We start from the raw sequence: 27,765 nt of genomic DNA on the forward strand, positions 1-27,765 counted from the left end.
CTTTACCACAAACCAATAAACATAAAATCCTTGGTTATCTGTATGTAACTTAAGCATGTATGTGGTGACATACAAATGGATTATGTTTTGAGTGATAACCAAAATGGTATGTAGTATATGGATACAGGAGCGAAACCTTATATTGGGAACGCTACGGATGCGACCCACTTTGTGGAATGGTCATAAGTGTTGTGACTTGTCACAGATGGTCTGATCCTGATCATTCGTATAGGGGACATGCGAGCAGGGGCATCCTATACAAAGAGTTTGTATAAGACCTGACCACGAAGTGTTAAGGTCTCGTTATATAACACCGTTCATGACAGAGATTTCACTTCACTAGGATGACCATAGGTAACATGACCTCAATCCTGAGTGAGTTAGGAACTCCTGCCATTAAGGACGGTTCTTTGATTTATATGAGTGCGAGTAGCCAGGTCGCCGATTCAAGCCTACCATTTTGGGGATTCTTCTGGATTGGGAGCTGGGAACTCATCTACACAAGGTGGAATTCACTCATTCCCCGATGTAGGGGTAAGTAGATAGATAGCTCCCTTTAGGGCTGATTTCAGGGGTTGAACGATGTGGCGCCACATACCTCTCTTGGCCTGAGAGGTGTTCACACATAGTTGGACTATGTTGTATTGTTCATTAGAGGAATGAGTGGTACTTAAGGAGTGAGATGTAACTACAGAGGCAAAACGGTAAATTGGTCCAACTGTATTTACGAGCGTCTGTGAAGGGTCGTCGTACTCATGATTGGTTATATCCGATGGACACGGAAATATATCTGCGGTAAGAAGAGTTCAGTTGTTGGTCTTTAGTGGAATATCTGGGAGTTAACAGATGCTGGACTCATAGCTAAAGAGTTTAGTCAGCTATTCACGTACCGTTGGAGCTTCGCGCCACAGGTCCATTAGGTCCCCTGGGTAGCTTGGATAAAGTCGAGAATCAATGTTTGGGTTAGTTTGAAATGTTCAAATTGACAAGATGAAGTTCGATTATATATGATATAATTGGATTGGTTAATTATATATGATATAATTGACTAAATGTATGAGATACATTATTTTGGAGGAATTGAGATATAAATATTGTTTATAACAAGTGGAGGAGAAATTACAATAGTAGATATGTGATATCATACTATATGGTAAAAATATAATATGATTATATTCATTAATTATTAAATTGGTTAATTGTATAATAATTGGCCGAAAACCTCTCATCGGACGTGCGTTAGTGGGAGAATCTGAAGTCGGTTATTGTAACCGAAGAATAAAATGAAAATTTGTTTCATTTTGGAAAAAGTTTAAAAATTTGCAATTGGTGTGAAAACGTAAAGATCGCCTAGCTTGAGAGCCTATACGATAGTTGCTCATCGTTTAAACGATCACATGCCCATCCCTAAACGATTGCTTAGCTTTCCTAAACGATCGCATAGCATGCCGCGTTTTCTAAACGATAATCTACCTTTTATTAAATGGTCGCTTAGTAAAACCTACACAATCGTGTAGCTTATTCTAAACAATAAGCACACAACTATACAATAGCTCTTTCTCTCTCACTTGTTTATCGTCTACACGATTTACCTTCTCTCCGACCTCTGCCAAATTCACCAAATACCACACTTTGGATTCTCACTTCGAGAATACCAAGGGCTCTATTTGGTGGTGTCATCCCCGCTCCTTTCTTGTTTGTGACTGTCCGTGTTGCTGCCATTCGTGTGGACGATCGTGCTGCTACAACCGACTGGTTTGTTGGGCGATAGAGTTCCCGTAGAGGTTCTTCTGTTGCGTTTGATTTCAAAGTTTGAAGAGGGTCTTCAACTAGTATGAGAACTCTTTCCTTTTTATTTTTATTGTTCGAAGCATGCCTTTAGTTAGTGTGAATTTGCATAACTGTCTGTTAGAATGTGTGTGTTGTATTTCGATCACAATGAAATTGGAAAGATCCGAACACGCTCATGGATGCTCTACGTTAAGAGTTCCTTCAATTGGTATCAGAGCTAGGTTCTGATATTCTAGTTTCATTGATGCAACGAATTGCATATACATTCGTGGTGGGTGCATATCTGCTCTGTTTAATTGTTAAATTGTCGTGGATGTGTGGATTAATGGATGTTTTCGTGGATGTTAGCCTTGTTTTGATTTAATTCTTTTACATTTTTGATTTTTTGTAGAGGCCCCTGCATTTTTGGACATTAATAATCGTTATCAAGTCTGTAATTCAAAGTCTGTTTGAGTCTTGAGTCGTTCGTGAAAAAGATCGGCGCAAGGGTTGCAGTTCTTCAAGGAAGGAGACGATCAAGGGTTGATCGGGTCGTGTGGATGATGGGGTAAGCAATCCTTGATATCGGGTCGTGTAGACGATGGGATGCTCACATATCATTTAACGTACACGCGCACTAGACGATCGTTAAGGTCAGCAAGCTTCATCACTTAGTGACTGACTAAACAATCGCTTAGTAATGCAAGGTAAATCGTTTACCAATCACCACGTTAAGCTATCGCCTAGACGATCAGGCTTCATAGCCTCGTTGTCATCTAAGCGATCGTTTAGTTTTTACGCTTATCGTCTAGAGCGTGCAGGGCGATCGTCTACCTTCGGCATTTACTACACGATGGAGTCCTCTTTGTAGTTCAAGACCCGGTTCGCATGTAAACTGGTTCGCTCGATGAAAAGGTAATAGATAGGGTTATTTCATTCCCTTTTTTTTTGTAAAGGCTCATCCCGGTCTATTAATCCTTAATTTATTACATGCGATGTATGTTTATTATATGTCATATAGTATGCACATAAAGAAAATCCCACCTTAGGTTATGTATTGGTCATGCATCATCTCTTTATTGTAAATGTTATAATTTAGAGAAGCATGATTTAATTATGTAAGAGCATGCTCATGCATCATATAATATAAGAGTTATATTTATGCATGCATAAAAAGCATTGACATGCATCATCTTTATATTATAATTGTTATAGTATAAGGGTTAATAATAGCGTGTTTGCTTGGTTATTACACGTTATATAAAAGTTATGTATAGTAATGACCGGACATTGCATGAAGCATGACACATAGGTTACTTTATAATTGTTATAAAAACCTTGTTATGTGTAATGGTTTTTTAGTTGTTTCTTTTTAAAAGTTAAAGAGAAATTAAAACTAAAAGAAATAAGAAAGACATGCATGCTGACTTAGGTTTAATTCATGGTTTTAAAATGTTTAAAACTTGGATCACATAGACCTAAGATCACGGTTCTAATACGATTAGCAACCTTAAGGCTTTAATCTTTTTCATCAGTTTAATAGTATTAAATTAACTAATAAAAGGTTGTGTAGCAAATCTATCTAGAAGGGACCTTTTGTCTAAGGTGGGTGGGTATTTAAGTTGACGGAAACATAACACCCTTACCTGGGAACTTACCTGGAAAGGAGAATTAGAAAGATTTGATGCATGCATGCAAGTTAAGGGCAGTCCATTAAAGTGTTTAAATGTGACTACTTTAACTTGTTCATATTTCATAGACAAATGTTGTTTATGAGCCGGAATTAAAAAGACGACTTAGACTAAAATCAGTAGTCGGATTGTCTAGGTTAATGAACCCCTAGGTAGAATATTCAGTGGGAGGTACTTGGGGCATAAGATGCTTCACTTAAACCTTTCATGTTTCTTCTAATTAGTCCACACCGTGAGATCTACCATCGGCCTCGAGGGACCTTTGGCGTGTCCCCCTAACGGATGGTGTTTGGGTAGGTCAATATCAAAGTAGATGGAGAGAGTGTTCATAGTAAGTGGGAGCGGGAAGTGCGACAGCATATCCCTTGATCTCCCTCGTTGGGTTGAATAAAGTTATTGTGCATTGCCTCGAGGCACCCTGGGAATGTCTCCCCTAAAGGATGGCAGTTTTGCTCATTTCTTTATTTGATCTCCTGTAAGAGGATAAGGTAACTTATCTCTTGTCCTAATCTGTTTCTTCCTTATGATGGGCTCATTAGGGCGGGACTCTGGCACTGAAAGCGAAGGGTCACACTTATGCGAAATTGTTAAAGGTTAACAGTTCTGGACCAAAAAATGGTGGCTGTTAGGTTCGGTTCCAAAAGTTGGTTCTGCCTAATGGTTGAGAATGTCTCATCCTAGCGAAGGGGCATCTGATAAGCCCACCCCACTGATGACGTTTGTCCTAAAGGAACTCTTAACGAAAAGCATCAATGAGCGCGTTCAAATCTTTCCAATTTTATTGTGACCGAAATTACCACACATACATTCTATCAAACAGTTATGTAATTTACACTAATTAACGGCAAGCTTTGAACACTAAAATACAAGGGGAAGAGTTCTCATACCAGTCGAAGACCCTATTAAAATGTTGAACTCAGAAGCAGTGGAAGAATCTCTACGTAAACCCTATCGCCCAGCAAACCAGTCGGCTACAGTAGCACGATCGTCAACACGAACAGTCACGAACAAGTGAACAACAATGGGGACGACACCGCCAAATGAAGCCCAAGTGTGGCCTTTGGTGAATTTGATAGAGGTCGGAGAAAAAACAAATCGTGTAGACGATAAGTAAGTAGGAGAGAAAGAGCTATCATATAACTGTGTGCTTATCATTTAGAAGAAGCTACATGATTATGTAGGTTTTACTAAGCGATCATTTAATAAATGGTAGATGATCGTTTAGAAAATGCGGCATACTATGTGATCATTTAGGAAAGCTAAACGATCGTTTAGGGACGAGCGTGCGATCGTTTAGGCATTGGTGTGCGATCGTTTAGGGGATGAACAACTATCGTATAGGCTCTCAAGCTAGGCGATCGTTACGTTTTCTCACCGATTGTGAATTTTTTATTATTTTTTTTTGTAAAATGAAACAAATTTTCATTTTATTCTTCGGTTATAATAACCAACTTCGGATTCTCCCACTAATGCACATCCTAGGAGAGGTTTTCGGCCCATTATCATATAATTAACCAATTTAATAATTAATGAATATAATCATATTATATTCTTACCCTATAGCTTGATATCACATATCTACTATAGTAATTTCTCATCCACTTGATATAAATCATATTTATATCTATTTTCATCCAAATTTAATGCATCTCATACATTTAGTCAATTACATCATTTATAATTAACCAGTCCAATTATATCATATATAATCGAATTTCCTCTAGTCAATTTGAACATTTCAAACTGACCCAAACACTGATTCTCGACTTTATCCAAGCTATCCAGGGGATCTAATGGACTTATGGCTTGAAGCTCCGATGGTACGTGAATAACTGACTAAACTCTTTAGCCACGAGATCTACCATCCATTAACTGCCAGACATTTCACAAAAGACCAACAGTTGAACTCTTCTTACTATAGATATATTCCTGTATCCATCGGATGTAACCAATCATGAGTACGATGACCCTTCACATATGCTCGTAAGTAAGTTGGGCCAATTTACCATTTTGCCCCTGTAGTTACATCTCATTCCTTAAGTACCACTGATTCCTCTAATGAACAATACAACATAGTCCAACTATTTTTTAACACCTCTCGGGCCAAGAGAAGGTGTGTGGCGCCACATCGTTCAAGTCCTGGAATCAGCCCTTAGGGGAGCTATCTATCTACTTACCCTTGCATTGGGGAAAGAGTGAATTCCATCTTGTGTAGCTGAGTTCCCAACTCCCAAATCAGACGAATCCTCAAAATGATAGGTTTGAATCGACGACTTGACCACTTGCACCCATACAAATCAAAGGACAACCCTCAATGACCGGAGTTCCCAACTCACTCAAGATTGAGGTCATGTCACCTATGGTCATCCTAGTGAAGTGAAGTCTCTGTCATGAACGGTATTATATAACGAGACATTAACACTTCGTGGTCAGGTCTTATACAAACTCTCCCCCGCTCGCATGTCTCCTACATAAATGATCATGATCAGATCATATGTGACAAGTCACAATACTTGTGACCATTTCACAAAGCGAGCCACATCCGTAGTGTTACCAAGATAAGGTTTCCCTCCTATATTCATATACTACAAACCATTTTGGTTATCACTCAAGACATGATCCACTTGTATGTCACCACATACATGCTTAGGTTACATACAGATAACCAGGGATTTTATATTTATTGGTTTGTGGTAAAACAAATAAAACATACTACGGAGCAAAAAACGAGATGTGAAGTAAATATTATATATTATACAATACAAGTGTTCATACAAACCGTTTACAAACTACAGGACACGAGACTTTAGGGCATCAGCCTCAACAATCTCCCACTTGTCCTAAAGCGAAGTAGGGTGTACATAAAACTAGTACAAAACAATAAAATAGGGCATAAAAGCCCAGTATAAGAAAATCTCCCACTTGCCCTAGTCCAGCCGTAGGCAATCCTGTAGACCCATGCTCCATATGTGATCCTCAAACACTGTATCCGTGAGAGTTTCCGTAAACGGGTTAGTAACATTATGCTCCAAAGTGATCTTCGTGACGATCACGTCCCCTCAATTCACTATCTCCCGAATCAGATGATACTTCCGCTCTATGTGTTTGTCGTGCTTATAACTCCTCATCTCCTTGGGATTCGCCACTACCGCACTATTATCACAATAAAGGGTAATGGGCCTAGACATATCTGGAGTAACTTCCAGTTATGTCAAGAACTTTCTGAGCCAGGCGACCTTCTTAGCAGCTTTGTAAGCCGTTATGTACTCACCCTCCATAGTGGAGTAGGCGATCCACCCATGCTTAGTGCTTCGTCACACTATAGCTCCTCCGTTTGTGCTTGTAGATCCATTTACAACCTATAGGTATTACCTCATCAGGCTGATCTATAAGATCCCATACTTAGTTGAAGTACATCGACTCCATCTCGAGATCCATGGCCTTGACCCATTCATCCCGGTCAACATCCTCTATTTCCTTCTGATAAGACAAACAGATCCTCAACGTTGTCATCTGCTACCATAGCAAGGATTTCCATGAAACCCAGATAGTGAACGGGTGGATTCGCAACCCTCCCACTACGTCGAGGTTCCCTCAAATCTTGAGGTGGAACCGACCTACTAGATGAACTCCCACCAACAACTCTTGCTGATGTAGCAGGCTCTTCAATAACTCTTGTTGAAGTTTCAATAGTTTCATTAGAAAGCTCATGCAACACGACTTTACTTTGCGGACTGTACTCCCTTATATGATCCTCCTCCAGGAAAGTAGCGTTCGTTGAAACAAACACCCTATTTTCCATTGGATCATAAAAATAACCCCCTCATGTTCCTTTGGGGTAGCCTACAAAGAGGCATAACCTTGACCGTGGTTCCAACTTCTTGGGATTAGTCTCAAGCACGTGTGCAGGGCAACCCTAAATGCAGAAGTGACGTAAACTAGTTTTACGCCCATTCCACAACTCTAGAGGTTTTCTCACAACACTCTTAAAGGGAACATAGTCGAGTATGTATACCGCGGTCTCCACTGTGAAACCCCAAAACGAGTTCGGTAAGGAAGCGTAACTTATTATCGAGCGAATCATGTCCAATAAGGTTCTATTTCTCCTCTCCGCTACACCATTTTGCTGAGATGTACCCGGTGCTGAGAGTTGGGAAACGAGTCCATGTTCCATCAAATAGTCCTGGAATGCTGAGTCCAAAAACTCTCTACCTCAATCCGATCGAAGTGTTTTAATCCGTCTATCCAATGCATTTTCAACTTCAGCCTTGAACTCTTTGAACTTTTCAAAGGATTCAGACTTCTGTTGTATAAGATAAACATACCGGTACCTGGAGGAATCATCAGTAAAACTAATAAAATGCTCATAGCCACCTCGGGCTCGCACATTTATAGGACCACAAAGGTCAGAATGTACTAACTCAAGAGGATCCTTGGCTCTATAACCTTTTCTTGTAAAAGGTTGTTTAGTCATCTTACCTTTAAGGCAAGACTCGCACACTGGTAAAGAATTTTCTTCTAACTCACTTAGAAGTCCATTCTTCACCAATCTCTTGATCATATTGAGATTGATACGAATATGCCAAAGATGAGCATTTTCTTTTGGAGAAATACGTCGACGTTTTGTTTGAGTACAGTTTTAAACAATTTTGTGTTATGGAGGGAATTAATGGCTAACGGTCTTAGCACATATAAATTAGATTCCAAATATATTGTACAAATAATAACACCATCTTTTTAAATAAACGCTTTATCCACATTAAAAGAAATAGTGTATTTACATTCCAATAAACATTTTACAAAAATTAGGTTCCTCTTAAGTTCGGAAACAATATATACATCATTCAAAACAAGAAACCTATTCTGTAAAGCTAACTGGAGCCCTCTCATTGCCACAGTTGAGACGACGTGCCCAGTGCCTATTCGCATCGTCATCTTACCAGCCTTCAGTTGTCGCCAAGATCTAATCCCCTAAAAAGAAGAACAAACGTGATTAGTGGCTCCCAAATCAATTATCTAGACAATCATCATTCTCCACTAAACAAGTTTCAAGTACAAGTAAATCATATTTACCTTTATCGGCCTTGGCTACCTTCCTCTCTTTCAAATAGAGAGACAGTTCCTCTTTTAGTGTCCATCCTGATAGCAATAGAAACACGTACCCTTTTCAACCCGTGGATGCCTCCTTGGGGCGACAGGCGGTAGGTTAGCAGGCGCATTCCCTTTTCCCTTACCACCCTTCTTCTTCTCCCCCTTTGCAGAGTTAGAAGTAGAAGGTGCAGACTTCATCCCTGAGGTTGAATCTCTATAGAATGTCCTGGAGGATGAAGCAACATTTGCCTCATTATTCTTTCTTTCCTTACTTTTCAGTAAAGATTGGTAGGCCTGCAACTCGTTGAGGAGAGTTGTAAGGTTATATTTCACTTTGTTAAGAATCATATTACTAACAAAGTGCAAGAAGCTCTTCGGCAATGAATATAGGATTATACTAACCTGGTTTCCCTCATCGATGGTAGACCCATTCAACTCCGGCACATTGAAGTGAACTATCTTGTTAAGCACATGTTCACAAACAGAGGTGTCTTCTTCCATTTTGGAGTCGAATATATATTTAAGAGCCTTCTCATTCACCCGTGTCCATCGCTCGTATGCCTCCTGGACATTTCGAGCAGCCTTTGGAGCTGGAATAGAAGGACAAACCTCCGTAAGAGTGAACATGAGATCCTTGATGATAAGAATCGTCGTGATCATGTGTTTCCATGTCGAAAAATTGACGCCAGTTAATTATTCGACGCTTAGCAAAGCTAACGTGGCTGTTGCCATTTTGAAAAAGTTGTTGCTAAAAATACGAACAAAACTTTATTAGATTTTGCTAAACCACAGTTAACCAATCAGTTTTGAAAAACAGTTTCAAGTACCCTAAGTTATAGACTTCTATTTTGCAATGATGCCCTAGTGAGGCAGGACAAACGTCACCGGTGAGGTGATCAGATGCCCCTTCACTAGGATGAGACATTCTCAACCATTTTGTAGAACCAACTCTTGGAACTGAACCTAACAGCCACCATTTTTCGGTCTAGAACTGTTAACCTTTAATAGTTCCACGTAAGTGTGACCCCTCGCTTTCGGTGTTAAGGTCCCACCCTAATGAGTCCATCGTAGGGAAGAAGTAGATTAGGACAAGAGACTAAGTTACCTTATCTTCTTACATGAGATCATATAAAGAAATGTGTCAAACTGCCACCCTTTAGGAGAACACTCCCAGGGTGCCTCGAGGCAATGCACAATAACTTTATTCAACCCAACGAGGGAGACTGAGGGATATGCTATTGCACTTCTCGCGCCCACTTACTATGAACACTCTCTCCATCCACCTTGATATTGACCTATCCAAACACCATCCGTTAGGGCGACACGCCAAAGGTGCCTCGAGGCCGATGGTAGATCTCACGGTGTGGACTATTTAGGAGAAATGTGAAAGGTTTAAGTGAAACATCTTATACCCCAAGTACCTCCCACTGAACGTTCTACCTAGGAGTTCATTAACCTAGACAATCCGACTACTGATTTTAGTCTAAGTCGTCTTTTTAATTCCGGTTCATAAACAACGTTTGTCTATGAAATATGAACAAGTTAAAGTAGTCACATTTAAACACTTTAATGGATTGTCCTTAACTTGCATGCATGCATCAAATCTATCTAATTCTCTTTTTCAGGTAAGTTCCCAGGTTAGGGTGTTGCGTTTCCGTCAACTTAAATACCCACCTACCTTAGACAAAAGGTCCCTTATAGATAGATTTGCTACACTACCTTTTATTAGTCAATTTAATCCTATTAAATTGATGAAAAAGATTAAAGCCTTAGAGTTGCTAATCGTATTAAAACCGTGATCTTAGGTCTATGTGATCCAAGTTTTAAACATTTTAAAACCATGAATTAAACCTAAGTGAGTATGCATGTCTTTCTTATTTCTTTTAGTTCTAATTTCTCTTTAATTTTTAAAAAGAACCAACTAAAAAACCATTGCGCACAACAATGTGTTTATAACAATTATAAAGTAACCTATGTGTCATGCTTCATGCAATGTCCGGTCATTACTATACATAACTTTTATATACGTGTAATAACCAAGCAACATGCTATCATTCATCCTTATACTATAACAATTATAATATAAAAATGATGCATGTCAATGCTTTTTATGCATGCATAAATATAACTCTTATATTATATGATGCATGAGCATGCTCTTACATAATTAAATCATGCTTCTCTAAATTATAAAATTTACAATAAAGAGATGATGCATGACCAATGCATAACCTAAGGTGGGATTTACTATATGCGCATACCATATGACATATAAAAAAATATACATCGCATGTAATAAATTAAGGATTAAAGGACCGGGATGAAATAACCCTATCTATTACATTTTTCATCGAGCGAACCGGTTCACAGGCAAATCGGGTCTTGAACCGCCAGAAGGACTCCATCATCTGGTAAGCGCCGAAGGTAGATGATCGCCCAGCATGTACCAGACGATAGACGTAAAAACTAAACGACCGCGTAGACGACAACGAGACTGCGAAGCCTGATCGTTTAGGCGATCGCTTAACGCGGTGAAAGGTAAACGATTTACCGTGCGTTACCAAGCGATCGTTTAGTTAGTTACTAAGCGATGAAGCTTGATGACCTAAACGATCATCTAGTGCGCGTACGCATTAAACAAGACATGAGCATCCCATCGTCTACATGACCTTATACTCAGCGATCGCTTACCCATCATCTACACGACGCGATCAACCCTTGATCGTTTCCTTCCTCGAAAAACTGCAACCCTTGCTCCGATCTTCTTCACGAACGACTCAAGACTCAAACAGACTTTGAATTACAGACTCGATAACGATTATTAATGCCCAAAAATGTAGGGGCCTTTACAAACAACCGAAAATGTAAAAGAATTAAATCAAACCGAGGCTAACATCCTCGAAAACATCCATTAATCCGCACATCCTCAACAATTTAACGATTAAACAGAGTAGATATGCACTCCCCAAGAATGTATATGTAATTCATTGCAACAATGAAATTGGAATATCAAAACCTGGCTCTGATACCAATTGAAGGAACTCTTAACAAAGAGCATCCATGAGCATGTTCGGGTCTTTCCGATTTCATTGTGACCGAAATTACCACACACACATTATATCAAACAGTTATGTAATTTACACTAATTAACGATATGCTTTGAACACTAAAATACAAAGGGAAGAGTTCTCATACCAGTTGAAGACCCTCTTCAAACGTTAAACTCAGAAGCAGTAGAAGAACCTCTATGTGAACCCTATCGCCCAACAAACCAGTCGGCTATAGCAGCACAATTGTCAACACGAACGGCAGCAACACGAACAGTCATGAACAAGTGAACAGCAGCAGGGACGACACCACCAAATGGAGCCCTTGGTATTCTCGGAGTGAGAAACCATAGTGTGGTCTTTGGTGAATATGGTAGAGGTCGGAGAAAAAACGAATCGTGTAAACAAGAAGCAAGTGGGAGAGAAAGAGCTATTGTATAGTTGTGTGCTTATCGTTTAGAAAACGCTATACGATCATGTAGGTTTTACTAAGCAATCGTTTAATAAATGGTAGATGATTGTTTAGAAAACGCGACACACTATGCGATCATTTAGGAAAACTAAGTGATTGTTTAGGGACGAGCGTGCCGATCGTTTAGGCGATGAGCAACTATCGTATAGGCTCTCAAGCTAGGTGATCGTTACGTTTTTACACCGATTGCGAATTTTTGAATTTTTTTTTGCAAAATGAAACGAATTTTCATTTTATTCTTCGGTTACAATAACCGACTTCGGATTCTCCCACTAACGCACGTCCGAGGAGAGGTTTTCGGCCAATTATCATATAATTAACCAATTTAATAATTAATGAATATAATCATATTATATTCTTACCCTATAGTTTGGTATCACATATCTACTATAGTAATTTCTCATCTACTTGATATAAATCATATCTATATCTAATTTCCTCTAAATTTAATGCATCTTATACATTTAGTCAATTATATCATTTATAATTAACCAGTCTAATTATATCATATATAATCGAACTCCCTTTAGTTAATTTGAACATTTCAAACTGACCCAAACATTGATTCTCGACTTTATCCAAGCTACCCAAGGGACCTAATGGACTTGTGGCTTGAAGCTCCAATGGTACGTGAATAACTGACTAAACTCTTTAGCCACGAGATCCACCATCCACTAGCTGCCAGACATTCCATAAAAGACCAACAGTTGAACTCTTCTTACCACAGATATATTTTTCGTGTCCATCGGATATAACCAATCATGAGTACGATGACCCTTTATAGACGTTCGTAAGTACAGCTGGACCAATTTACCGTTTTGCCCCTGTAGTTACACCTCACTCCTTAAATACCAATGATTCCTCTAATGAACAATACAACATAGTCCAACTATGTTTGAACACCTCTCGAGCCAAGAGAAGGTGTGTAGTGCCACATCGTTCAAGCTCTGGAATCAGCCCTTAGGGGAGCTATCTATTTACTTACCCCTACATCGGGGAAGGAGTGAATTCCATCTTGTGTAGCTGAGTTTCCAGCTCCCAAATCAGACGAATCCTCAAAATGTTAGGTTTGAATCAACGACCTGGCCACTTGCACCCATACAAATCAAAGAATAGGCCTCAATGGCTGGAGTTCCCAACTCACTCAAGATTGAGGTCATGTTACCTATGGTCATCATAGTGAAGTGAAGTCTCAATCATGAACGGTGCTATATAACAAGACATTAACATTTCGTGGTCAGGTCTTATAAAAACTCTTTATATAGGACGCCCCCGCTCGCATGTCCCCTACATAATGATTAGGATCAGATCATCTGTGACAAGTCACTACACTTGTGACCATTCCACAAAAGAGTTGCATCCGTAGCGTTACCAAGATAAAGTTTTCCTCCTATATCCATATACTACAGACCATTTTGGTTATCACTCAAGATATGATCCACTTGTATGTCACCACATACATGCTTGAGTTACATACAGATAACCAGAGATTTTATGTTTATTGGTTTGTGGTAAAACAAATAAAACATACAACTGAGCAAAAAACAAGATGTGAAGTAAATATTATATATTATACAACACAAGCGTTCGTACAAACTGTTTATAAACTACAGGACACGAGACTTTAGGGCATCAACCCCAACATGTCCTGCCTTACTGAGGCATCATTGCAGAATAGAAGTTTTTCACTCAGGGTACTTGAAATTGTTTTGCAAAACTAATTGGTTAATGTGGTTTAGCAAAATCTAATAAAGTTTTGTTTGTATTTTCAGCAACATCTTTTTCAAAATGGCAACAACCACGTTAGCTTTTCTAAGCGTCAAAAAATTAACTAGCGACAATTTCTCGACATGGAAACACATGCTCACGACGATCCTTATCATCGAGAATTTCATGTTCGCTCTTACAGAAGTATGTCCTTATTCCAGCTCCAAATGCAGCTCGAAATGTTCAGGAGGCATATGAGCGATGGACGCGGGTGAATGAGAAGGACTGAGCCTACATCTTGGTAAGTCTTTCTGAAGTCCTGGCCAAGAAACATGAGCCTATGGTCTCGGTGCGTGAGATCATGGAGTCCCTACAAGGGATGTTTGGACAACCGTTTGAATAGCTTGTGCATGAGGCTCTTAAATATATATATTCAACTCCAAAATGGAAGAAGGCACCTCTTTTCGTGAACACGTGCTTAACATGATGGTCCACTTTAATATAGCAGAGTTGAATGGGTCTACCATCGATGAGGGTAGCCAGGTTAATATAATCCTGCATTCTTTGCCGGAGAGCTTCCTACACTTTGTTAGTAATGTGATTCTTAACAAAGTGAAATATAACCTTACAACTCTCATCAACGAGTTGCAGACCTACTAATCTTTATTGAAAAATAAGGAGAGGAAGAAGGGTGAGGCAAATGTTGCCTCTTTCTCTAGGACGTTCCATAGAGGTTCGACCTCAGGAACGAAGTCTGCACCTTCTATTTCTAACTTTGCCAAGGAGAAGAAGAAGAAAAGTGGTAAGGGAAAAGGGAAGGCGCCTGCTAACCCACCGCCTTTCGCTTCAAGGAGGCGTCCACCGGTTGAAAAGGAAACATGTTTCCACTACAATCAGGATGGACACTGGAAGGGGAACTGTCCTCGCTATCTGAAAGAGAGGAAGGCCGCCAAGGCTAAGGTTAAGGCAGATAAAGGTAAATATGATTTACTAGTTCTTGAAACTTGTTTAGTGGAGAATGATGATTCAACCTAGATAATTGATTCGGGTGCCACTAACCACGTTTGTTCTTCTTTTCAGGGGATTAGATCCTGACGACAGTTGGAGGCTGGTGAAATTACGATGCGAGTAGGCACTAAGCACGTCGTCTTAGCTGTGGCAGTGGGAGGGCTCCAGTTAGCTTTACATAATAGGTTTCTAGTTTTGAATGATGTATATAAGTGTCTATTGCAATTATCTGTTAATGTGGATAAAGCGTTTATTCATAAAGATGATGTTATTATTTGTACAACAAATTTGGAATCTAATTTATATGTGCTAAGGTCATTAGCCATTAATTCCCTCCATAACACAGAACTGTTTAAAACTGTCGTGACTCAAACAAAACGTTGATGTATTTCTCCAAAAGAAAATGCCCATATTTGGCATCTTCGTTTAGGACACATCAATCTCAATAGGATTGAGAGATTCATGAAGAATGGACTTCTAAGTGAGTTAGAAGAAAATTCTTTACCAGTGTGCAAGTCTTGCCTTGAAGATAATATGACTAAACGACCTTTTACTGGAAAAGGTTATAGAGCTAAGGAGCATCTTGAGTTAGTACATTATGACCTTTATGGTCCTATGAATGTGCGAGCCCGAGGTGGCTATGAGTATTTTTATCAATTTTACTGATGATTACTCCAGGTACGGATATGTTTATCTTATGCAACAAAATTCTGAATCCTTTGAAAAGTTCAAAGAGTTCAAGGCTGAAGTTGAAAACGCATTGGATAGACAGATTAAAACACTTCGATCAGATCGAGGTAGAGAGTTTTTGGACTCAACATTCCAAGACTATTTTATAGAACATGGAATCATTTCCCAACTTTTAGCACCGGGTACACTTTAGCAAAATGGTGTAGCGGAGAGGAGAAATAGAACCTTGTTGGACATGGTTCGCTCGATGATGAGTTACGCTTCCTTACCGAACTCGTTTTGGGGTTTCGCAGTGGAGACTGAACATACTCAACTATGTTCCCTCCAAAAGTGTTGCGAGAACACTTCTGAAGTTGTGGAACAGGTGTAAAGCTAGTTTATGTCACTTCCACATTTGGGGTTGCCCTGCACACGTGCTTGAGGTTAATCCCAAGAAGTTGGAACCACGGTCGAGGTTACGCCTCTTTGTAGGCTACCCCAAAGGTACAAGAGGGGGTTATTTTTATGATCTGACGGAAAATAGAGTGTTTGTTTCAACGAACCTACTTTCCTAGAGGAGGATTATATAAGGGAGCACAGTCCGTGAAGTAAAGTCGTGTTGCATGAACTTTCCAATGAAAGTACTGAAACTTCAACAAGAGTTACTGAAGAGTCTGCTACATCAACAAGAGTTGTTGATGAGAGTTCATTTAGTGGGTCGGTTCCACCTCAAGAGTTGAGGGAACCTCGACGTAGTGGGAGGGTTGTGAACCCACCCGTTTGCTATCTGGGTTTCACGAAAATCCTTGCTATGGTAGGAGATGGCGACGTTGAGGATTCGTTGTTTTATCAGAAGGCAATGGAGGATGTTGACCAGGATGAATGGGTCAAGGCCATGGATCTCGAGATGGAGTCGATGTACTTCAACTCAGTATGGGATCTTGTAGATCAGCTTGATGGGGTAAGACCTATAGGTTATAAATGGATCTACAAGCACAAACAGGGTGTTGATGGCAAGGTACAGACCTTCAAGGCTCGACTTGTGGCAAAGGGTTATACCCAGTAAAGGGAGTCGACTATGAGGAGATTTTTTCACCTGTTTCCATGTTAAAGTGGATCCGCATCCTTCTGTCCATTGCAACTTATTATAATTATGAGATCTGACAAATGGACGTCAAGACGACCTTTCTGAATGGCAATCTTGAGGAAACCATTTACATGGTGCAACCCGAGGGATTCATAGCGCAAGGTCAAGAGCAAAAGGTTTGCAAGCTGAATTGGTCCATTTATGGGCTGAAACAGGTGTCTCGATCTTGGAACATACGGTTTATACTGCGACCAAGTCTTATGGCTTTGACCAAAACGTTGATGAATCTTGTGTCTACAAAAAGATCATCAACGCTTCGGTAGTCTTCTTAGTGTTGTACGTAGACGATATACTACTTATTGGGGATGATGTAGGTCTACTGACTGCAGTTAAGAACTGGCTAGCGACCCAATTCTAAATGAAATATTTGAGAGAGTCTCAGGGATCGTAAGAACAATGTGCTAGCACTGTTTCAGGCATCGTATATTGACAAGATGTTGCTCAAGTACTCGATGCGGGACTCCAAGAGAGGCTTACTGTCGTTCAGGCATGGAGTCACTTTGTCTAAAGACATGTGTTCTAAGACGCCTTAAGAGGTTGAGGAGATGAGACGGGTCCCATATGCATCTGCCGTTGGCAGTTTAATGTACACGATGCTCTGTACTCGTCCAGACATCTGTTACACTATGGCCATAGCCAATTGGTATCAGTCTAACCCAGGCCAGGGTCACTGGACCACAGTGAATAATATCCTCAAGTATCTTCGAAGAACGAGGGACTATATGCTCGTGTATGGTTCTAGGGATTTAATCCTTACTCAATACACGAATTCTGACTTTCAGACTGATAAGGACTCTCGCAAGTCCACATCAGGGTCAATCTTTACTCTTAACAGAGGAGCTATAGTGTGGCGAAGCACTAAGCAGGGGTGCATCGCCGACTCCACTATGGAGGCGGAGTACGTAGTGGCTTACAAAGCTGCTAAGGAGGCCATTTGGCTCAGGAAGTTCTTGACAAAATTAGAAGTTGTTCCAAATATGTATAGGCCCATTACCCTATATTGTGATAATAGTGGGGCAGTGGCGAACTCCAAGGAGTCGAGGAGTCACAGGTGTGGCAAACACATAGAGCGGAAGTATCATCTGATCCGCGAGATAGTGCATCAAGGGGACGTGATCGTCACGAAGATCCCTTCGGAGCACAATGTTGCTGACCCGTTTACAAAGGCTGTTCTAGCTACAGTGTTTGAGGGTCACCTACGGAGCATGGGTCTACAGGATCGCTTGTAGCTGGACTAGGGCAAGTAGGAGATTTTCTTGTACTGGGCTTTTATGCCCTAGTTTATTGTTTTGTACTAGTTTTATGTACACCCCACTTCGCTTTAGGACAAGTAGGAGATTGTTGGGGTTGAGCCCTAAAGTTTCGTGTCCTGTAGTTTGTAAACAGTTTATATGAACGCTTGTGTTGTATAATATATGATATTTACTTCATATCTTTATTTTGCTCAGTTGTATGTTTTATTTGCTTTACCACAAACCAATAAACATATGATCTCTGGTTATCTGTATGTAACTTAAGCATATATATGGTGACATACAAGTGGATCATGTCTTGTGTGATAACCAAAATGGTCTGTAGTATATGGATATAGGAGGGAAACCTTATCCTGGTAATGTTATGGATGCGACCCGCTTTATGGAATGGTCACAAGTGTTGTGACTTGTCACAGATAGTCTGATCCTGATAATTCGTGTAGAGGACATGCGAGCGGGGGCGTCCTATACAAAGAGTTTGTATAAGACCTGATCACGAAGTGTTAACGTCTCATTATATAACACCGTTCATGACAGAGACTTCACTTCACTAGGATGACCAACTTGACTATTTTATTTTATTTTATTTATTATTATTATTTTTTGCATGGAGCAAATCTCCTAATTGTTTGATTTTGTGATCAAATTTCAACTATTTTTTATGATTGAGTTTGAATATCTATTTTACTTTTTTTTTTAAGTTTAACATTATCTATAAGTGGGGTTAGAATTTCTAACTTCTTAGTTAGTGACATGTGTCTTAACCAGTTAACCTATGCTCGACTTGTCTTACATTACAAAGTTTTGAGTAATTTGTTAGTTGAATATAGTTTATTTTATAATTGGTTCATGAATAATTATAAAATATAGTTTGTAGACATATTCATTGCTAACACTTATTTATGTTCAACTTTTAAGTTGACCCTACTAAAAATTCAATTTACTTAAATGTACGGTAAATTTTATTTATTTATTTATTATTATTAATTGAACAACATGTTGGAGAATCGAACCCTTCGACCTCTTGATCTATAATTGATAACTTGGGTAAGCAAGTTATTTGAGCGCCCACACGTAATTATATAATTGAAATGTGAAATTTAAGTAATATTTGTATGAGGTGATGAGTTAAGCAAAACACTATATTCTTCACTCGAGAATTCTCCATAATTCCTTTACAAAAAGAAATACTTCCACCTCCATACAAAATGTATTATTGGGGAATGACATCACCATAGTTATTGCTTCCCCTTATAATTTTTCATCTTACTGGGTTTTGTTTTGTTTTTTTTTTCTTGTTTATATTTATACTACGTCTTCTTCACCATCTTTAATGAATGTAATGGCATCATGATCTTCTAGCATAAGCTAAATCTCTTTGAAAACTTAGTTTAAGGCTTTATTGCTTATCTTGTTAGTACGAGTTAGTTTATACACTTAATGAATTATGTCCTTGAATCTTTCTTTAGAGAATGTTTATTCAAATTTCTTGGGCTTGTTTTGGCCAATTGATAGTATTGGCATGCTTTAGGCATCAAAAGGGTAAAGGTGTGTGAAAGTACTAAAGAGGAGTCAGAAGGAATTTAGGTCACGTTTATCCCAATTCAAAGGTAATAATTGTGATTGATGTAAAAAGTGAGCCTCATTTGATTATCTTTGGTGTTATTTACTTGTGTTTTGTGTCTATATTGACATATGCGGTACACTTCCAAATCTGTAATAAAAAAAATGCAAATCAATTGACAAGTGAAGCATGCTCAATCCAATTGCATCTGAAAAACATGTCGTATTGTTACCGTTAACGGTTAATGTTCTAAAAAAAGTTATGAATTTTGATACATTTACTGTATCATTACGCTTTGACCCTCAGAGGTAACGGTAACAGTAACTATGACAAAATTCATAACTTTAAGTAAATGTGATAAAAAACAATTTAATACATTTACGATTCAGGTTCATTATAATTGATTCGTTGATGAGATTCTATTACGATTACATCAATTTTCATTATAATTTAATAAACGTGACCTTAGTTCATATGTTGTTTTAAAAACAATCCAACTACTTGCAAGTTTATAAAAAGGGACGGTGTAAAATGAACCAATATAGTGCGTAGTCGTGTTCAACCTAAAAATAAAACTTATTTTATACGATGACTACTGATTCAATGAGTGCCAAATATTTGATAGTGATTTCAGCTGCTATGATTTAAATGATTGTCCCTAGGCATTCAACCATAGAGTAGCTCCAATTACCACTTGCTAACACTATAGTTTATACTCGTGCTAGTGCATTAGGCGATAAACAAATTTGCGTTCAATTTCTAAGCTATACCACATTGAAACCATTTCACCTCATTTCTATATATTTAATTTCATCACGCATATATATATAATTAATTCATCTAATTGTTGTGTGCGCTATCTACTATCGATTATACTTGAATTTCTTGATGCTTTTAGATACTATAGTACATCTATGACAATACACACACCAAATTATCATTCGACCCAAAGATTGATAAATATCTATTAGTTAGACATATTTAGAGATCAAGTAGACACATCTTTAAATCTCTTTCAATCGAATTTTTTTAGTACTAAGCAATTATTAATATCACCTTTGTTCATATGAAAATTTGTCTTTATAAATGTGGTGGAAAAAAACTTAGATGCAATCTAGACATCACTCAATAAAAAGGCCGTAATGTGTCGAAAAAGATTTTTAAAAAATAGAATAAAATATTATTTTATTTTTACTATGTCAAAGATTAATGACCTGTTTGGAAACTCGTGATTTTGAGAGTTTTAATTTATAATGGATTTCAAATGAATTTCATTGTTTGGAATTGCAAGAAATCGAATGAATTTAAAATCCGAAGTGATTTTAAATCTCGTTTTCACTTAAAAAACTTTCCTGACTCAAATGTTTGAATTTTGGAGGATTTCGTAGAAGTTGAAAGTAAATTACTCAAATCCCGTTTGGTAACCATTTCGTTTTTTGTTTTAGTTTTTGAAATTTAAGCATATTTCATTCTCATTTCTTATAATAATTTGCATTTTTCTCAATTAGAGTAATTGAATTCTTAGCCAAATTTCAAAAACAAAAATAAGTTTTTAAAAGCTATTATTTTTAGTTTTCAAAATTTTATTTGATTTTTTAAATCATCGATAAAAAAGTTGATAACAAACACATAAATTTGATGAAAAAATAGTGTTAGTAGATTTAATTTTTGAAAATAAAAAAACCAAAAACTAAATACAAATCCTTATTTAGCCTTATCAGATTCTATTTTTCGATTAACATATCATATTAAAAGTTTATATCGGTAAGAAAATGTTAAATACCTTTATTTCAAATCTTTCTTGTTCTAAATCGATGAGAGAAGTGAACGATCGATAACTTGTCGAAGGAAATAAGCCATCGCGCCTCATTGCACTTCACTGACTTCCCGGCTTCAACTCGCAGGCCCTTTCTTCATTCGCTCTCGTTCCCAGAAAAAAAAATTTAATCCATGGCTAACAATCCTTCGCAGCTACTACCGTCGGGTTCGCTTCTGCTTCTCCTTCTCCTCCGCTTTATTTCTCATTCCCCCTCAATTTCGCTGGAAATGAACTCTTATTTACTGGGTTTCTTGGTGGGAATTTGCAGAGTTAATCGACCGATGTATAGGGTCTAAAATATGGGTCATTATGAAGGGCGACAAAGAGCTTGTTGGCACTCTCAGAGGATTCGATGTTTATGTCAACATGGTTCTTGAAGATGTTACTGAATAGTAAGGGCCTCTACAAGATCTAAACTCATTTTTCTTTGGTTTGCTTATGTGGGTTGTATATGTTTTGTATTTTGCGTTATTTATTTACTTATTTTTTTGTTTCAGTCACTTCTGTTTGTTCACTTTCTTTTACAAAGTGTTTGATGTGTCTATTTTAGCGTTGGAGAATTTCAGGTGAATAGAAGAAAATATTAGGCTGAATGCTGTATTTGTCTATGCTTAAGGGATTGAAAACATAATTTGAGGGAGAGAGAAAATTGCGGTAGAGCAATTTGAATTCTTGAGGATGCAATTTCATTGAATCTCCTCTGTTGTTCTCCAATCTTAGGAGTGGGGTTGGAGGTTGGCTTTGGAGAGATTTTGAGTTAAGGTTTAGAAACCCTTTGTTCAAATTTTCAAATTTTCAAGGTTTCTTTGTGCATGTATGGGAGTGATTTTGAAACGGTTAAAATCATTGTTGTCATGTTTAAGATTACTCTTAAGCACACTTTTAATCCCAAAATTAATTCAATGTTTAATTTTACACTTTTAAATGCATTTTTCATGCTATTAAAGTTGATTTTGGGTGATTAAAAGCATTTTTTACGTGATTTTGAAAATTACTAGGGATTTTAACCATCTTAGAATCACTTCCAAACATGCCATTCAAAAGTTGAAGAAAGTGATTGATAGTCTCATGCCTTGTTGAAATAGAAGGAAAATAGTTAATAAGAGAGGAGGATTACCTTATCCATGCCCCGTTTCTGCTGACATTTTGTCGATGAAGTTTATTTTCATGGGGGTATAATTTTGTTTATTTTCTGGGGGTATAATTGAGTAATAGGGGAGAGAGGGTTGCCATATGCTTGTGCTGTTTTCTCAAAGTCTCTCACAAAGTTGTAGGTAAATGTTGGTTGAGTGTTCAGGAAGGCCTCGGAGAGGATTCAAGCTATGAGAGGCCTTCGACAGGATTATTCATTGTCTCCCTCTCTCTTCCTGCTTGTGGTGGATACTCTTAGCAAGATAGTCTTGAGAGGGCCGGAAGGCAGGATCATCAGGGGCTTTGAAGTGGAACAAGATAGAGTTTCTTTGTCTCGTCTTCAATTCGCTAATGATACTATCTTTTTTGGCTCGAATCTTTCATTGTTCTGGACCATATCTTCTCAACACTATCAGGGTTTAAAACTAATAGGGAAAAATGTCAAATTGTGTATTTCAACTGTGGCCTAGGTGAGGCCGGAAGGTGCGCTAACTTGGTGGGTTGTGAGATTTGGTCTTTCTTCTCATCCTAGGACCTAGGTCTCTTTCTCGGCCATAATTAGAAATCTCCCTTTTTTGAGCCCTGTTATCGAGAAATTGCGTGAAAGACTTGCTAATTGGAAGAGAAGCTTTTTCTTTAAGAGTGGAAGATTGACCCACATTAGCTCAATCTTATATAGAATTCCTATTTATTTCTTTTCCCTTTTTAGATCCCCATTGTTCTATTTGCAATATGCTAGAGAAGCTTATTACAGATTTTTTGTAAGAGGTGGTTGATGAGGGGTGAAGTATGCAGTTGGTGAGTTGGCAGATGGTGGGGAAGTTGGTGAATCTTTGGGATTAGAGTTGGGGGGAGTGTGAGGGCTCGTAACCAACCCTTGCTAGACAATGGCTCTTGCGGCACCTTCTTGAGTCTACTACTCTTTGGCATAGGATTATAGTGAGTCAACATGGTCCTCATCCGTTTGCATGTGTTAGGTGGGGTCAAAGGCACTTGCAAAAATTCAGCGCTTTGGGTAGTGGTAGGGATACTTATTTTTGGGAGTATAAATGGGTAGGGGATCGTCTTCTTTGCTCTTCGTTTCCTTGTTTACATCATTTATCCTTCACAAGAAATTGCTCGATGGTTGAAGTCCTTGTTTCACCTTGGAGCTTTCCCTTTTTATTGCTTGGTTTTCGTCATTCGTTATCTGACAAGGAAACATGGACATCTTGGCTCTCTTATCTTTGATTGTGGAGGTTGTCCTTAGGCCGAAAAGAGGGAACTTTTGCTGTTGGAGTCCCAAGTCCCAACGCCATTGGGGGCTGTTCTTGTAGCCTTTTTTTTTTGGTGCTTGTTGAATCCCTCTCCAGTGAGTATGTCTTTTTTGTGTCTGTTGAAGGTGAAGATCCCAATGAAGATTCATTTCTTTGTGTGGCAGATTATCCACAGAAGGGTTAACACTTTAGATCGGCTTGTGAGAATTAGAAATTTCTAGTTTGGTTTGGCCCTTTTGTTGCAGTCTTTGTTGGAGGCCAAAAAATCTTGATCATATTTTTTTGAGTTGCAACTTTTCTTATTTTTTGGTATAAGAGTTGCAACTTTTCATAATCTCTTTGGAAACTCTTTTTTTGATGTGTTTGACTTCAATGTGCTAGACACGGAGGTTACAAGAAGATGATTGTGGAGTTCTTTCTTCTTGTTAGAAGAGGAGGTTCTGTGGCAAGTAGAGGTTTGTGATATCTTGTGGGGTTTATGGGAGAGAAACAATAGGACCTTTAGAGAGGTCGAGAGGCACCCTAGTGACAGTTAGGCCTTTGTCAGATTTTATGTTTCTCATTCGACGACGGTGATCATGAATTTTTGTCTTTACTCATTACTCATTAGGTCTGGGGTCGGGACATTTAATGTTTATTATGCTTTTATCTTTTCCTTTTCTAGTTGTGGAGCTAGCAGATTATTGCTTAATTTTCTCCATGACAGATTGGTAAGGTCGTAGTTGGGCATCAAGTTTAGAATATGGTGATTGTGATGTTTTAATCAATCCATCATTAGGACTTTTCTTATATCCTTCATGTGATGTAAATATATATATATTTTTTATTATATAATGTGAATTGAATTGAATTCCCCTTAGTTCCCGACAACAGGAGTAACCTTTGGTGTGTACACTAGTAGTAATACGAAACTTTGTTACATTGTCTTTGATTATGATTGACCCTTTTCTTTTCCTAATTTGCTCGCCATTCAAGCTTTTGTTAGAACTCTTTTCTGCTCATTTCTGTTGTTCAGTACTGGATTAATATGGAGAATTGAGATATACATCTATCTCTCTCTATATATATATCTATTCTTTAAAACAAAGAAACAAGAATTCATTTACTAAAAGAGAAAACTGAAAAGAAGTACAAAAAGAATCAAAGGCTATAAAAAGTGGACTTAATAGGAGAAGAAAAACCATAAAGAAACATCAGAAAGATAATCATGAAAAGGCATAATCCTTGAGCCCTTACAAGAAAGCCCCCAATTGAAACAGATATCATTAAGAGATTGAAGTGGTCATAAGTTCATCATCTTTAGTTTAACTGTTTCATTCTATCACGGGGTTGCTCTATAAAGCCTACGGTTAAATTATTATTAACAAACACATGAACCATTCGGGAGAGTAACTGTAGATGGAGCTAATATCACCATTGATGACTCTCATTTCTGTTCTACCAATCAAAATATAGTGTTGTTCTATTCAGCCTGAATTTTCTATCTTGGCACGTCTTTTATGTTCATGGTGTGCATGAGTTGCTGTCTTGTTATGAACCTAATGACTCCTTGTTTTAATCAAAACACAATCTACTATATGGTTCAACTCTTTCTATCTTACATGGTAGTGAGATCACTGCTGAGGGGAGACGGATAACAAAGCTGGATCAGATTCTACTCAATGGGAACAACATTGCTATTGTAAGTGACAATAACAGTTTTAACGTTCGCATGCCCTTGTTTGAGAGAAGCCACACGTCTGTGGACGATTTCCTAGACCAATGAACAATGATTGTGGAAGAGGCCAAGCTTCATGATGGCCATGGGTGATGTCTAGTTCACGCCTTAATAATTGTAGTGATAGTAATTTAATTAAGGGAACCATCGTTGTTTGTCCCAATGGTTCAAATTCATATACTTTCTATGTCATTGATTTGTAGGAGGAACATGTGAGTAAGAACCAGGGCTATGAATTTAATAAAGGACTTAAGAGGGGATGAGTTTAATCCATGGTGGCCACCCATGTAGAATTTATTATCCTACAAGTTTTCTTGGCCTCCAAATGTTATAGGGTTAGACAACATGTCCAATGAGATTAGTCGAGGGAAGTGTAAGCTGGCTTGGACACTCACAAATATAGTTGGTATGTATCTTTAAAATTAGTCAATATGCATGTGACTCGTTTAGACAAACTGGAGGAACGTATAGATAAAAAAAACTCCGGGTCTAGTAGTTGTCTATGAGATATACGATGTTGGTTCAGTTGTCCTCTAAAATAATTCAATGTGCATGCAAGTTGGTATAGTTGTCTTTTTAGCCGTTACTGTATGATTGTTAAAACATTTTGTTGTTTGTATGCAGCTCGTTCCTGGTGGATCACCCGACCCAGAATAGAAGTGGAATATGAATAACATGTGGTTTTGGTTGGCAAACTTTTGCACCATTGTTGTGAGTTGCCTCCTTGTACCCACCATTGTCTTTTGATGTAGAATGACTCAGGTGACAACTTTCATGTATTTGATTGAAGTAAAGTGTTTTAGTTTCTTCAATAGGAATCAGTGTTAGATTCCTACTTCTTCACTGATTCCATTAGAAATCTATTGGCTTAATTCTGAAGTGAATTTGACTGTGTTTAGTCCATTTATGTTTGAGAATGATTTTGAAATTATTAAAATCACTTTTGTTAGGTTTAGAATGACTATAAAACATGCCTTTAATTACTCAAAATCAACCCAATATTTAATTTTACACTTTTAAATACATTTTTTATACCATTAAAATTGATTTTAAATGAATTAAAACATTTTTCTGGTAATTTTGAAAATGATAAAAGTGATTTTACCCATTTTAAAATAACTCACAAACTTGCTATATTTCTAAAATGTAGATTTAAAATAGAGCGAGCTGTAGAGCTGTATTGTGCTAAAGTAAATGTTTAGGAGCCAAATTGAAAATCGAACCAACCAAACAAATATTATTAAGTTAAATTATAAGTTTAATCTAGTTTAGTCCTTAAACTTTGAGATTTATATTTATTTGGTTTCTTAATTTTTCAATAGTGTCCATAGGTCTCTAAACTTAAATTTTGTACTTAAAGTCCTTGAATTTTAAAAATATCTAATAGGTCTTTTTGAATTTTAGGTTTGTGTCTAAAGTTGTAATTTTCAATTGTGTTTGATAAATTTTTTACCAATTAGATACTTTTTGAACTTTTTAGATGAATTATATAAAAAGTTGAAAAAGATTGGGTTAAATTATAGAAATACTCTCGAATTTTTATTTGTTTCAAAACTTAAAAGTTGATGGTTAGTTTTTGACGAAAACCGTTAATACTTTTATTTAAAAAATATCCTTAAATTTTCAAATATTTTATTAATATGTTTGAACTTAAAATATTCAAAAGTATCCTTGCTTTTAATATATTGACAAATTTTTGGTTTAATGTATAGGTGATCCATTTGAAAATATCCAAATGTATTTGACCTATTTTTAAAAGAGGATTTTCAAAAATAGAAAAATAAGGGAAACTATTTATACAAAATAACATAATTTCAATGTTCTTTGATAGATGTTGATAGAAGTAGTCTATCAGAAATAAAACTTGATAGAAGTTTATCATTCATAGATGTTGATAGAAGTAGTCTATCGAGAATAGAACCTGATAAAAGTTTATCATTGATAGAAGTCTTTTAGTATCTTTCAATATTTTTTTTGCTATTTTTGTAAATACTGACATTTTTTTTAAGTTGTGAAAATTTTTCTTTTTAAAAAGTATATATATATATATATATTGTTTTTTGCCAAAGACGAAAATATTATTATCGATAACTCAGATTTATGGATATATCGACGAATATTTAAATATTCACAAATATTTTAGGAAAAATTACGGATATCATGAAAATTTATAAACATTTTTTTAGTGAAAATTTAGAATAAACTTGTTTAAGTCATATACTACTATTTTGAACACTTATATCACTAATTAAAATAAAACATATGCATTAATACAATAAGAAAAAGGACTAAACGTTGTATAAATAAATATAAAGTTCTTGTAAATTAAAAGTTGGATCAATGAGTACTTAATTCATAATTCAATAAATAACATGTTCTTGAGATATTCTAACATTAATATAATAATAACACAAAATAAATTA

The 27,765-nt window shown here is 37.3% G+C and overlaps 1 protein-coding gene across 1 annotated transcript; it reads left to right on the forward strand.

Annotated features, from left to right (window-relative positions):
* Positions 1-21,145: 21,145 nt before the first annotated feature.
* On the forward strand, positions 21,146-26,245 carry SAD1 (Small nuclear ribonucleoprotein family protein). The gene is made up of 4 exons (XM_039031937.2): positions 21,146-21,403; positions 21,507-21,630; positions 25,234-25,306; positions 25,967-26,245. The coding sequence occupies exons 1-4, from the start codon at positions 21,370-21,372 to the stop codon at positions 25,997-25,999; spliced, it is 264 nt and encodes an 87-aa protein (XP_038887865.1). The 5' UTR covers positions 21,146-21,369; the 3' UTR covers positions 26,000-26,245.
* Positions 26,246-27,765: the final 1,520 nt, after the last annotated feature.

This window comes from Benincasa hispida, chromosome 5 (assembly GCF_027475165.1).
Source record: "Benincasa hispida cultivar pf3 chromosome 5, pf3_genome.v1.1, whole genome shotgun sequence".
NCBI classification, from domain to species: Eukaryota; Viridiplantae; Streptophyta; class Magnoliopsida; order Cucurbitales; family Cucurbitaceae; genus Benincasa; species Benincasa hispida.

Coding starts and splice junctions, on each gene's coding strand:
- SAD1 (XM_039031937.2), top strand. CDS start 21,370: ATGGCTAACAATCCTTCGCAGCTACTACCGTCGG. Junction 21,404..21,506: donor TTCGCAGCTACTACCGTCGG/GTTCGCTTCTGC, acceptor GGGAATTTGCAG/AGTTAATCGACCGATGTATA. Junction 21,631..25,233: donor CTTGAAGATGTTACTGAATA/GTAAGGGCCTCT, acceptor CTTACATGGTAG/TGAGATCACTGCTGAGGGGA.